The sequence below is a fragment of the Perissodus microlepis genome, chromosome 19, assembly GCF_051167445.1.
Source record: "Perissodus microlepis isolate ML-2025 ecotype Zambia chromosome 19, ASM5116744v1, whole genome shotgun sequence".
NCBI lineage: Eukaryota > Metazoa > Chordata > Actinopteri > Cichliformes > Cichlidae > Perissodus > Perissodus microlepis.
In genome coordinates, this window is record NC_140479.1 from 8,003,886 (window position 1) to 8,018,522 (window position 14,637).

Consider the following 14,637-nt stretch of genomic DNA (forward strand, 5'->3'; position numbering starts at 1 on the left):
AGGTCGGTGTGCTGGCTCCGCCTTCTGGTCAGCTGCAGGTGTCAGTGTGTTTGGGGAGGTGAGGTGTGTGTTCTGACTTTTAAAATGTGTCGTTCTCATGTTTCTGCAGATTAAAAGACTTGAAGCCCGTTTGAGCACCACTGACTGCACTGACAGCGAAGGCCGCGAGCGAGCGGACGGCGAGCGGTGGAAAAAGGACCCGTGCGCCACATGTGAATGCAGAGTGAGTGTAGCGGGCAGGGCTGTGGGTTAACACGTGAACACGTCCTCTGTCAGACGCCGTTTAAATGTTTCTGAGAGTCTGGAAGCGTCTCGTGTCTTTGAGCAGCTCTTGGCATCATGTTCAGTTTTCGTGTCTGACTGTGTTGCTGCTGGCGATGGCGCTCCGATGCCAGACCTTCCCACCTCCTGCAGGCCTGGCCTCCACGCCGCTGTGTTGCCATCTTTCGCTCTCCTCTTCCACATCTGCATTCAGAGGGATGTTTGCAGTAATTGAGCTTGGCAGGCAGAAGCAGACGAGGAAGACAGTCTGTGAGCAAACAGAGCAGCCTGTGGTCGTCACGCACGACGACACAGCGAGCATGACGGGCAGGTCAGTCCCAGGTCAGGTGGTCCTGGTAGCAGGAGGCGGAGCGACCGGCTGAGTCACATGGTGTCAGTGTTATTGTCACAAGCAAACAAACAGAACCCAAAATCAAACCTGGCTTTGAATGCGATCATGTCTACCTGCTCTGGTTTGCAGCCGTGTGATTGGCTGTTGAACACGTGAGCTAAATGATGTCAGTTCTTATTTAACAGTTTAAGTTTTCTTTCCCGTTTTGGTGTTTTTGGCTTCTTTTCTGTCAGATTCGCCTCAGATCTCACACGTAACGACGTCATGACTTGTCGCCCTTGTTGTGTTTTTCCGCCCCGACAGGACGCCCAGGTGACCTGCTTCGTGGAGTCCTGCCCAGCAACCGAGTGCAAACGGCCCGTCAAGCTAAAAGGCAGCTGCTGCCCGGTGTGCCTCGAGCAGCTGACGGCGGCCGCCCGCCGCCCGTAACGACCCTCAGGACCCCCGCAAACACGCCCTCTGGTGTCTGAACGTCACACGCTCGCAATCAGACGCACGGAGAGGACATGAGACTCGTGAAATCGCGCGGCTCCACCGCCGCCAATGACCTCGACAGACCCAACAGCCTCGTCTCAGTTTTTCGTTTTCTTCGACCCGGGGAGGGATTTTATTTTGTTTCCTGTTTGTTGCACCCAGCGGCGCGAGGCTCGCTTTGAAATCCTCCGGCGACGAGCCGCTGTCACTACGTGGATTTATTTCTGACCCGCCGGATGGACGAGCGGACGAGCGGGCGTGAGACGGGCCGGCCTCTCCTTCCTCCCTGCGCCGAGGCTCCTGAAGAGCCGCGACCAGCCGCCGTTTGCCGTCCTGCTCCTCCCGCTCGACGATAAATCGCAGGACAGGGAAGTAGATGGAAAGGCGGTCGCCATTTTCTCGTCTCACACAATATTCTCAGGTTAGAGATGCCGAAAACTGGTGCTACCCCCCGATTTTATCACAGTTTAATCACTAAACCTTCAAAGTATTTTGTTGTATATGCAAAGCAGCCTATATACACTCAGTATGTCCTTAATGCTACATCACAGTTGAGACGACTGTTGTACTTATGAGTAGAGTTACTGCATCTTTAACCCGCGGTGCTTTTTATCATGTTATTCTCTTCTTTTCCCTTTTTGTATAAATTGTTGCATATGAAGAAAATGTGAAGCCCTACAAAAATGTTTGTAATGCAAAAGAAATGTCTACTGATCTCTGCTCGTCGGTCCACTGACGACTCCCTCGCCGTGTGTGCCGGACGCTCGGCCGGCTCTCGCTCCGGCGCCTTTGAAAGAAACCCTGTTTGTACCACTGTGTTCACGTGCTGCGGACTTTATTCCAGTATTTTCCTCAGTGTTTTAAAGCCAAAAGTATGATTTTATGAGTTTATATTTGAATGTTGTCCTGGTTCAGTATTCTCACTTTGACCTGCTCATGTTCAGACCGGTGCTTCTGCAGTCGTGGGAAGATGAGCTCAGTAATTTCAATGAAACTAATATTTGACTGGATCTGAACAAGTTTTAGCACAAAGGCTTAAAGCCAAACAAACCAGAGTCTGTTTATTAAGTAGCTGAAACGTTGCTTACCTGCCAGAAACACTCAGCCACAGTTGTGTGCGCGAATATCAAATATAAACAATTCGATTCTTATCAGGTGTCTAAATGAGGTTAACACAACCTGTTATCATCTATTCTGCAGACGCTAATGCAAAATGCAGAAACAACGTAAAAAAACGGAGTCCACCCTTAATGCTTCCGCAGGAGTCAGCGAGGAGCTGCCAATCAGATGCACTGATTAATTAATCATCATCACCAGTGCCTCTATAAAAGCAGGAGCTGTGTCAGTTTGCAGGTCTGGATATTCACAGGAGTGGACGTGCTAGAAAATTCACCGTGAGGTCAGACCCAAGAGTTCCGGCTCAAACTCAGCTAGCATGTGAAAGGTTAAAGGTCACGACAAGCAGAAGAAGACAGAACAAGCGTGGGTCGTTTGGAGCTGAACAGAGGGCAGATGTTTGTCCATCAACCTAACAGCTGGACCATGAACTCCAAAGATGCTCAAACCTCACAGTGGAGAGGCCGACTGAGACGGTCACACAGGAAACCGTCACTTCCGGTGCTCCTCCATGAATCACAGGCTGGACTCGCATACATGCCGTCTGCATGAATAATGAATTAACGTGTTGCTTATTCCAGGTCGTATTTACCTCATTTTACAGACTTTATTTTGCCCTGATATGTAAAACAGAGAAACTTTCCTTTATCTTGATTACAGTTATAAAGCTGCACATTTAAAGGTAACACTGAGGGTCAGTGTGACAAACAATGAACAGCTGAAGTATAACAGAAATGAAAGCTGGCTGCTGTCCATAATAGACTCAGTGCTCTAATAAGTAGCAGAAATATTGCTGCCAGTTTGTGTATTTATGGACAGTTTGGCTAAAGGTTGTTTAGATCCAGTTTAAAAGAATAAAGTGAGAGGTGCTGGGGGGGGGGGGGGTCACAGCCTGAGGCTCCGCTGGCGCCGACGACACCGTTGGAGGACTGCGAGCAGCTCTGCTCTGCAGCTCTCTCGGTCCAAGGACACGCTTGCATTCCTTTGTCCAGCAGCCCCCCCTCCTCGCTCTTCCAGTTTTTGTTCATGCCCCCCCCCCCGTTGGGTGTTTATATAGGTTAGGAATGCTCTGAGATATGGAGGATGACGCCATGTAGCCAAGCATGTGTGGCGCAGGCCTCTGACCCTCATTCCTTCATAATTGAAGCCATATGAGAGAGGAAGTGATGTTGGGGGGAGGGGCGCTCAGGGTCGGGGGGGCTGTTTGTCAGACCGATTTACTGCCTTTCACACGTACTGTACTCCTCGTACTCTCCGTGCACTGACTCGCTCCGTGTGACACAATTCCCGATCTCGTCTTCCTGTTTGTCCTCCGATTGTGTCGGAGCGTGTGCGGTTTTCCTTTCCTGTGTTTTCTTCTTCAGTGGTAACATCCTGCGAGCTGAGGGGTTGATCGGTGACAGTAAAGATGTCAGAGCGCCCACAGTCACACTGGTAAACAGTATCACCTCATACTGGACGAACTGTGTTTACAGTGGTGTCTCCTTCTCCTGCAGCACCATGTTACTGTGTGTTCGTGTCCCCGTGTCTCGGTCACAGCTACTAGCTTTGGCTCGTGTCCCGAAGCTCTGTGAGCTCTTTGCGTTACCCGTCTGTGTGTGTTGATAGATGTGTGTATTTGTGGGTCCCTCTTTTTTATTTCCCCTTGAAAAGGTTCCCAGTGTCAGTGGAGCGCACTGCCCTGCAGTACTGAACATGTGTTACCTACACTGTCCTAACCAGCGGTCATTGTGGACAACCTAGTGCCTGTCATGACAGTTGTATTGTACCTTTGCCAAAGAATGGTTTGCACTGTAATGTATGCCTCTCAACAGTAATAATAAATAAAAAAGCCACATTTGAATTACAGTCACATGTTGGTGCCTGTTCTTTGTCAGCCCATCATTAATGAGATGACTTTTTTATTTGCTCATCACAAAATGACTTTTGTTTCACTGAACATGACTCGTCTGATTTAGTGTTCTGGTTTAAAGCAGATACTTGATCAGGTCCAAACTACAGAGCCTACAAGTTTGCATTTGACTCTAATTACTCTCAAGTTCCTGCACTTCCTGTTTGGTTTGTTAGTTGGTCTGTCAGTCATGACTGGATGGGTCCCATTACAGTTTTAGACCCATCCATCCCACTTATCCTTGGGGGGGCTGAAACCTATCCCAGGACGTCTGCAGACATCGACTATCAGTACGGTGAGTCCACCTCCGTCCATACCTGTGAATATTTAGCCTTTTAGGAACTTTTTGAAATTCATCTTGACCATGACTCTCACGTGTAACAGGAACTCTGCAGATCTGTCCTCACATAAACTTCCTGCTGAGGTTAAACTGTCATCTGCATATAAAATGAAACCTGTCAGTAGATTTGGGGCTAACAGTAGTTAACCCTTTAGTGTAGTACCCACCTGGTCTAATCTCAGAATCATCGATGACCATCACTTTTTCCATTTGTCCTTTTCTAACTGCTGAAGTGCATTTCACTCTTTAAAATCAATCTGCTTTTGGAAACTGTGACCAGCAGATAAAACAGGAAGTCTTGTCTGAGATATCTGCTGCTACGGCAGACGCTCCAGAGCGGACCCAGCAATCCTTTGTCCCAACAGCCACGTGAAAAACTGGGACTGTTGTGGAGGGTCGCACCAATAAGCTCATAAAGGGCTGAAAGTGGAGCTGAGCTGAGTTCAGTTTATTGGTGTGACTCTCCAAATGTGAACATCATCTCCCACCCAGGCTCCAGAGTCAACGGCCAATTCATGCAGCAGATGGAAGAGGACATCTCGGCCCGAACATCTGAACGTCCCTGAAAACTCTTCTGCAGGGTTAAAAGGCCTCAGTCACGCAGGCCTGCATGTTTCATGCAAACATGGCAACTGCAGCAATCTGCAAACAACCTAAAACCTCACAGGAGCTGTTCTGCTCTTTGCTACCTTCAGGCTCCGGTTCAGTAAATAACCTGTGCTCCACTGTGTCAGGTTAATCAGACCCATCCTTTGCTGCAGTCGCTCACCTCAGCAGGGACACCGCCTACTCTGTGTTGCTAACAGTTGCTCCACCTGTTGCTACCGTTCACCGTGTCACTGACCTTCAGTGATCGCTGGTCGCTCTGGCAGCTCTGTGGATGAGAGCAAATCAGTAACACACCTGCAAACATGAAGACTGAGCATGCTGTGCCTTTAAACATTAGCATGTTAGCACACTAACTGCCAGCTTTTGCCAAGAGCAACAACAGCATCTAAACTACATGCAGACAAGCAGAAAGCAGCTGTGAGGGATGTTTGCAAGGTGAGTAATATTAGCAGCTTCAGACTGCTGGCCACATGTGGGTTGAAGTAAATGAACTCTGCTCTGGGAGTTGTCTCGTTGAACTCTACGCCTGGTCTTCCACGCTTCTCCCCACAGACTCGGCTCTGGCAGCCGGACCGGAGTGGACGGAGCCTCTGGAAGGAAAACCGGAGCGGGAAATGAGGTTTCCAGTGCTGCACAGATAAAAGAGCCTCCATCTTTGGCAGGAAAACACATTATCGCCCTGACAACAAGGGACCTGGCTCACTTGGAGATCCAAACAGGAATACACACATGGACTGTGTCTGGTTGTTTCCTTGTCTGCTGCAGAGTTTAACATGAAAGCCAAAGGTCCAGACTGAGCGATTCAGAGAGAGGTGGAAAATCTGATTATGCAAGTGTTGTGGACGGGCTAGATTAGACCAGCATGTCTCACACACACACACACTCAGCAAAGCAATGCAGGCCTACAAAATCTAAAGCAACCCTGAGATCTGGATCTCCATGCAGTGTGTGTCAGAGTTTGAGGCAGAGCACTGGGGCTAAATTTCAGGGTTTGGAAAGGACACGAGTCTGCAGCTGCACAGTCCTGGCTACCCGGCGAGCCGCCTGCTTCCCACTCATCACATACTGGAATTTCATTTAGGCAATTGGCTCTCAGCGATGCACCTCTCGCTTGCCAAGGTGGGGGATTCTTTCCCCTCGCTAATAGAACGTCATTCTCATTTCCAGAGCGGGGCGGATGAAAGGCAGAGAAGTGGTGTCCTGCTGAGGGAAAATGGGTTTTGCATCCCAGCACTCAAAGGACTGCGGCGATGGCTTGTGACCCGTGTAGGAAGTGTCATGAGATGGATTCCCGCTAGCGTTTTTGGCTCTGACACATGAGGCAGAGAGTTTATAGGGCAGGTGTTTGCATAAAGCAACTGCTGAAATCACAAGAGATGCAGCTGATCAACAGTTTAATGTGCTTCACCGAGTTATTAAGAATTACAGGCGCTTTATTTCATGCAGACGTAATCTTAGTCCTGCTGGAGGCACAGGAGGGGATCTTTTTGAGAGCTCGTGGACTCGCAGCTTCCTGTGAGCGTCCTGCCAGAGTCCAGACAAACAAACTGTAAGCAGGTCTGTGCTGATGGGCTGCAGCTGAGTGTTTATCTTTTCAACAGCTTTTCAAAAGCTCCACACTCTCAGCTGGGCTCTCGTCTCTCCCCTTGTTGACATGAGCGACCCGCCCATTTCCTGCCTGTATGTTCACTTTATTCTGGTTTATTACTTTTAGTCTATTGATGTCATAATGTCATTAGTTATACCACGTCTTTGTTGGAGTTTGCTTCTGCTGCCTTGAAGTAGATCAAACGTTTATTTCAGGTTTACAAAAATACATGAAAATCATCACGATACCAAGTGTATGAAGTGTAATCACAAAACTGGAAAATACGTCTATAAAAGTCAAAAACCTGAAACCTGACCATGAGGTGCTGGCCTGTCACTGGAGCATGCTCAGTTAGAGACTGAGGCTACCCATAATGCACCAGTAAAAAACAAAGGAAAGCAACCAACCAACACAATCACTCCCCACATGAATCACTCATCACATCTCTCAGCCTGTGACCTGTCCCACTTCCTGAAAACGAAACTCAAACTGGAGGATCAACGGTTTGTCTCACAGGAGGCGGTCGAGCATCCGTCACAGAGAGACGAGTACAAGAATACACAGCAGGACTGCAGGAAACAGTCCAGAGCTGCTCGAGAAGATCACCATGAATGTGAGAGTGAACAAATTTACATCAGTTATGTTCTTATGGATTTTCTTACTGGACCTTTTGATCACAGCTGGTCGTTTTCTGAGCCCACGTGGAATTATCAGCCAGCTCACACCTGCGAGGACGCGCTGATGTGCAGCGTAGCCTCCCTGCACACGGCGTGAACCTGGATGAAACTGGTGGTTGGGTTCAGACTCGCGCTGTGATTCTTGTCCTCAGAATTCTAGCTGCAGACGCCATGAGTGGGCGTGTGCTCCGGTCCTATCTGCCCGTCTGACTTGTCTCTGTGGTCACAACAAACTGGACACATCTTTAGGTGCTGGTTCAGAGCCAGGTGCCTTAGTGCCTTAGTGAACAGATTATAATCACGAGCAGATGTTGGAATCTATAGGCTGCATCTGCTGTGGGAGCCCGTCGCGTAGCCACTCACATGAGTCACTCAGACTCTGTGTACAGGCTTTTTACAGGTTCCAGGTTTAAAACCAAGAACCCATCAGTCAGTCAGGGAGCAAATCTGCTGTGAGCCCCACAGAAAAGTTCTCATCCTTCCATTTTAATCTCAGGTGATTAAAGTTCCTGTAAATGTTCAGATGTTCTGACTTCAGTGCACAGATTATTAGTCACCTGTGCTGCAGTGCTGAATGCAGGGTTGGGCAGATTTTACTAAGACTGCATGTAAAGTTCACAAACAAGCTTCACTCTAAATGCTCGCATGTTTATCTGCCAGCGTTAACGATGGCGATCCAGAGCGATCGTAATGGGAGACAGTGACGAGGAAGTGTTTGCATGCTCAGTGGAAAAGTTGTGCTCATCAAACCTGGCAGAGAGCTTATTGGCCTCATTTGCAGTAACTGGCCCTCAGGAGGTCTCTGTGGAGCTTCAGCCTGATGTCCTCAACGTTTCTGTTTGTATCACATCTACTGTGACGTTAGCATCAGCAGCTAACTGCTAACAAAGCATCTTTTCATTCAGCATGATTAATTCCTGTTCTTTGTGTCCAATGTGCTTTGGACTGGACTTAATTCATTCAGTGGCAGTGATACTCAGAAAACACGAGGCACGTTTGACTCATTTATTCCTTCCAGCTGCTCGATGATCTCCGACATGTTTGTGAAACTCCTCGTGTTTTTGTCCTGAACGCTCGCCTCGAGCGCTTTAAAAAAGTGAAGCAAACACCTCCTTATGTCAAACGGCAGCCTTCCATATTTAGACTCGTGAATCTGAGAGGATGCTCACGTTGATAAGTGTGGCTGCTTTACACGCACAAAGACCTCAGTTTTATTTATAACTGGTAACAGATGGGACCACCACAAATATGCATCTTGCACAGAGGCGACATCAGCAGCAGAAAAGGTAATCCTAATAAGCAACTGCAGATGTGTTCAGGCATCGTATCCTCAAATAAAAGTCGTCTTGACACTGGAAGCATTGTGCATACATGACATAATGATTCCTGTGCACTGGAGGGGTTGGGATGGCAAAGTTTAACAATGTTATTTATGTACAGTCACAGCCGAAATAATCAGCACCCCTGAAATCTTTCCAGAAAAAGCACCATTTCTCCCAGAATATTGTTACAGTTACAAATGTTTTGGTTTACACTTTATTTCGTTTATTTGCATTTGATCAAAAAATCCCAACAGAACAAAAGTCAAATTTGAAGCGTTTCACACAGAACTTGGGCCGGACAAAATTATTGGCATCTTTTCAATATTGTTGGTGAATTGTCTTATGTCAAGCGTATGATGCTCGTTTGAACTCACCTGTGGCAGGAAACAGGTGCTGGCAATGAAGCAATCACACCTGAAGCCAGTAGTAGTGTGAGTGTGCTGCACGGAGGACAGAAAGGAGAGCACAGAGCTGTCTGAGGACTTGAGAACAAAAATTAAGGAAAAATATGTTTGTTTGTTTTTAAACTTTTGCTCACTGTTTAGGTTCAGGAACATTTCATCATTTGGTGTAAAAAGATTTCCTTACAGGCAGTAAACTGCTCATTGGGCCATGATGAGCTGAGAGTGACAGATTTGTCTCTGTTGCACATGCTAAAGCACCAGCCAGCACTACCTGCTGCCCCCCTGGCTGGTGCTGCTCTCAGTCCCTGAACTCCTGCAGACACGAGTGGCTCCGGATGAACTCCACCACACTGCCCTGCATGTTGAAAATAGATGCTGAAAGGGTTGAAGCCTGTGTGGCGTTGCTGCATTAGTCTGTGTGAAAGTGAAGGCTGGGTTGTTTGTTCCTCTTTCCTCCTCAGTCTCTGATTTCATTCTCAGCTTTGCTCTTTTCAGCTTCCAGCGTTTAAGTTACACAAATTAGATTTACAGCTGTAACTCGACGCCAAATAGGGTGCTACATATGACCCCCCTCCCACCAGGGGGACTCTTTCCCCCCTTATGAAAATACCAAACTGCTTTCCCAGGTCTGTAAAGTGTGATTGCCTAAGCAGAGTGTATCCTGTGGCTGAAACGCAGACACAGATAAGAGGAGGTTTAATCGTCAGTGTTCTCCAGGTTAGATACGATTATTTCAGACGTGTGAGTGCTGGGCAGAGTAACTGTTGCTGATAGAGAGCCAAGCATGTGAGGACTGGCCGAGCGCCTCGCTGGCAGATGACCGACTGGCAGATGGGATGACTCGGTGCTTGACTGACTGATCGGCCCGCTGGTTGATTTGCCCGCATTCCTCGGTGGACGCCAGCGGGGTACAGTCTGACCCAGCGTGATAATCCTCTCCTCGCCTCCAGGACCCCCTAATCGGCCCTCCTTCAGGCATAAAATGGGCCAAGCACACACTGGAGGAATGTATGTTCACAGGCACACAAACACCGACCGTGACGCCAAAAAGAACCATCTGTCTGCATCTCTTAAAAAAGAAAGATAAATGACCTGTCTGCAGCTTTCTTCACCGAGCCTGGGAGAAAATAAAACTCTAAATCAGCAAAACCACTGAGAGACACTTGGATGCACGAGGAATCATAACAAATGCATGTTGGTTTTCATCGATGGAGTTCATCTGCGACCGTATCTCTGAGGCCTGTCGGCGCTGACGGGCTGATGTCAGGCGCTCAGTGAGGGGGGGTGTCTGCAGCTCAGGGTGTTGCCCCACGGTTGCCTACATGGCAGCGTGTTAGCATACAAAGACTTGGACGTGTCTCCTGGTCCTGGTCTCAGGGTTTGAGTTCTGCACTCCTGATTGATGCGATCGAGTTTCTGTTTGGATTTCTTGGCTGTTTCAGTGCTCGCGGCTGTTTGTTCACTTGGTTTTTCTCGTCTTGTTTGAGGTTTTACTTCACGCTTTGTGTTTCTGTGCCCAGCCGTGCTGTTCTTGGCCCTCACCTGTGTCTAGTCTTCAGTCAGTTCTCTGCATGTTCTCCATGTTTCGCCCCGTTTCTTCAGCTCTTTGTCAAAACTTCAGTTTGTTTCGCTGAAGTCATGCCCTGTTTCCCCCTGTGTGTGATATTCTGTTTCCTTTGGTACTTTGTTGGTGGATATTTGTCTTCGTCTCGTCTTCACACACCTTTGTGTGACACCACGGTGGAGGCTCAAAGAGTTTGGGGTCTTTTACTAATCTGTTGAAATCGCTCTCAGAGATCTAAAAGTGAAAAAATATTCATACACAGATGATAAGACTCTTTTTTTGTTTTTACTTTCTTAAAGATTTGACACCATGACAGCCTCCGCTGTGGTGTACACACAGCAGACCTCAAACATAAGGACCAGGGTGTGGATCCATCTCTCCATCAGACCTGTTCCTCGGATCTTCAGTCCAGTTCTTGTGTCATTTTCATACATCAGCCTTTGCTTCTGTTTCCCTTCATTAAGATTGACTTGCTGACAGCCGTCCTTCACTGAGAGAGTTTCTGATGAAGCTAGGGTTAGGGGTCAGGGGTTAGGGTTCACTAACCCAGGCTTCAGTGAACAGAAGATGATCGGCTGAAGGTCCAGATCATGTCTCAGGGCCTCTGTCAGGTTTCTGCTGGATCTTTTGCTCTTTTCTAAAGAACGTACTTTCAGATTCGTCAGCTGTAGATAATTGTTCTCAGGCCTTTTCTCCACAAGTGTTCAGTTCTTCAGGAATCACCCTTTTGGTGCAAAAAATATCCCTTTATGCTGTTTCACTGTGTTATCTTTGGGATTTTTTAAAAGTCCGACTAAAGAACGGTGAATAAATGTGTTTGTGTGACAGGCTGCTGATGACAAAGAGGCCAAAGATGCAGCTCTTTGCTAAGCTGTGACGACACAACACTGGAATGATTCATAGCTCAAAAACACTCCTGAAAACGTTCAGATACAAGTGAACATCTGGAAATGAGTGAAAAACAGCCAATGTCCAAAAAAACCTTTGAAAGACTTCAAAAATCGCATTTTTGTTTACAGCACAGTCGCCCCCTGCTGGACATGAGAGAAACATACAGGTTTAAGGTACTTTGGCACCGGCTTCACTTTTGTAATCTGTGTAAGAAATGTTGCACGTCTCCAAATTTAACTTCTAATCAACCAGCAAAGGAGCTCAAAGTGTTATTAGCTGTGATTTGTCTCATTTAACCAGGTGTAGATTTACTAACTGGGACCAGAGCAGCTCCAGTTAAAGCTCACAGATAACCAAATGAGCCCTCATCAGACTGGATAACAAACATGTTGATCTACCAGGACGATGCGTCAGTGACGACTCGTGTAAGAGTGAAACCAGTGCTTTCGTTATCAGGTACCAGATGTTCTGACGTCCCTCATGAAAAGGCCACACAGGAGAGACCTCTCTGAGGCCCTGAGGTATCTATCTATCTCAGCTCATCCATAATAACTGAAAAACATAAAGCGAGTCATCTGGAATGAGCCCGGGGCTGACGGGCTCTCAGTCAACACGCTAACGCTTTACAAGCTGCCATTTCTGTGACGAGAGGTGGATGCTCATAAATCAGCTGATGCTGTGACTCCTGACCGCAGAGACCGCTGCCGTTCCCTGCGGAGACGCTCCTCACATCCATGAAACTACCAACAAAGCTAGGCATGCAGTAATGCTCCTATCCTGCCCCCTGGTGGTCGTATGTATGCATGCATGTAAGTGGACAGCCCGCAGTGGCTGCAGCTGCATTTTTCTACAGTGCATGTGTCTGCTTGTTAGAAGCAAAGCAGTGGAAAAAGAAAAAGGAGCCGTCAATTCTACATGTGCTCCAGTCATGTATTTCTCTGCAATTACAGACTCTGTGTAAACATCTTGGTATCAAATTAAAGCTAACGCTTGTGAGATTTCTTTAGAGGTGTAAATATTACAGCAGAAGTTACTGTGTCAAAGTTACCGAGGCTGGAGCAAAAAGAAGTAAGAATATTTTTTATCACCTAATTTGTTTGTATTATATTGGTTATAAACTCTTTGAAAATATGCACAGTGGACAATAAACTCCAGGAATCCACATATGAGCATCATCTGTGCAAACACAGAAATGTCACAGTGGGTTTAATGAGGACACAGGCTGGCGTTTGGCACATTTTGACACATCTGTGAGTAGAAATTTCTGTTGAACAGCAGAAATGATTTAACTTTATTTACAGGCCTAAAAAATGTTTGTTGTTTGAATATTTTTTGAAGAATTACCAACACTCAGTATGATGGGATGGTTGACGTTGTGCCCCAGAGTTGATTAAATAGGCTGAACCTGAAGGGCCATAACTTCGGCTTCTATTGGGTGATTTGCATGGCTGACAGTAGAATCACTGTAACGTCATTTACATCAGTCCCACAAGTCAAAAGTTGCAAGGTGAGAAAAACGTGCTGTAAAATTTACAACAATGTACGACTCTCTAACTGGGCTGGAAATGGCGATTTGATGTGAACGGCTCTGCGTTGGTGTCCAAGGTGGAGGCTTCACAGAAGGGTCGTAGCAGTTTTGTGGAATCGCTTCATGTTGTAGTTTATCGAACGTGAAACGTCTGCGGTTCGGAGCGTGATGAAAGCGTTGTCTGATTTGTTACATTTGCTCCAGTAAATCTGAGCTTTTTGTTATTCGTGAAATGATGCTCTTTTAATTGTTTGTTGTTTTACCTGTTTGATGGTCGTAGAAATATTTTTACGAGCTTTTATTTGAGATTCAGGGTTTTTGTGGCTCCCACACGTGACTGTATTTACATAACAGGTCACACAGACGCAGTCACCTTTGTCTGGATCGAACAAACAAAGCCTGGATGTAGTTATGTGACCGTGTAAGGATTGAGAAGCTATGGGTAAAACTTTAACAGTAATAATTCAACAGTGTTACTGGTGCACATTTGCCTGTACTGTAGTAATGTGTTCATAGTTCATGCTGATGCAGCAGCTTCCAGCAGAGCGCTGCCATTGTTCAAGCGTGGACTGATCTTGTTGTTATAGAGGTTTCTGGAGCAGTGACTGACACAGTTTGGAGTTTCAGTTTTAGGTCAGCCAGCGTTTGATAGAGTGGTTTATGTCTGAGGTACAGCTGTTCAAACACACAGTCTAACACTTTGTGATACTTTTTAAAGGTTTTACACATTTTTCTGGTCAGTACGGCAGCTTTGTCCTCAGTGTTTTTTATCACTATGGAAACTTTGCAGAGGAACTACAGACGCCAGCACAGAGTTTGACTGAAACTAATTTAGTGTATTAGAGACACAGTTTCCTGCTCCAGTGATCATAATTTCTCCATTAATGACAGTTTCATGTGTTATTTCCTGTCCTGAGGCCTTTACGTCGCACAAACGATGACATCTGAGGTACAACATGAACTCACACATCAGTGCTCAATAAAATGTTTTATGTCTGACCTGCGCAGAGGTCACTGTCCTCCACAGCAGGCTGCAGGAGCATGAAACAGGTAACTTAACCTTAGAGTTTGTAAGGCGGAAACTAAAGTCACTTGGATGAGTGATGAAACATTCACGCTCCAATCAGAAGATCAGAATCGACCCTCTGGGGTTTCTTTAGCTGGATTATTGAGCACACATCAAGTCTCTCTGTGCTCGTGTCTGTAGCCTGTGAAACCTCTGCTTATCAGCACATCTGAGAAAGTCATTGTTGGCAACCGCACACGGTGTCACAATCTGCTGCCACACTTCTCCTTTCACTGTTAATCTGATCTAGATCTAGTTTTCCCATCTTCCTGTTTCTCCAAAGCCCAGTTTAGCTGTGGCGTTCCCCAGAGCCCCGTGCTCGGCCCGCTGCTCTGCTCGGGTTACCCACTTCCTCTCAGACATGATACTCAGAACTGTACGATGATATCTATCCACAGAGAACCCACGCACACAATATCTTAAAAATACATTTTAGTCTGCAAACTTTTTGGGCACATCCAGTTAAATTAATAATTAATATTGATTAAAACCCTGATATTTTCATACAGTTTTATTCAGATAATGCAAAAACAAAACAAAACACAGGTCTACAA

The 14,637-nt window shown here is 46.7% G+C and overlaps 1 protein-coding gene across 2 annotated transcripts in view; it reads left to right on the plus strand.

The window, feature by feature from the left end:
• pxdn (peroxidasin) overlaps positions 1-4,051 on the plus strand; it is a 39,811-nt gene extending 35,760 nt beyond the window's left edge. For both annotated transcript variants that reach the window (XM_084914402.1, XM_084914403.1), the window contains 2 exons: positions 110-223; positions 917-4,051. In XM_084914402.1, the coding sequence (XP_084770528.1) occupies positions 110-223; positions 917-1,042 (240 nt within the window). In that variant the 3' untranslated portion in view covers positions 1,043-4,051. The remainder of the gene's footprint in view (positions 1-109; positions 224-916) is intronic.
• Positions 4,052-14,637: the final 10,586 nt, after the last annotated feature.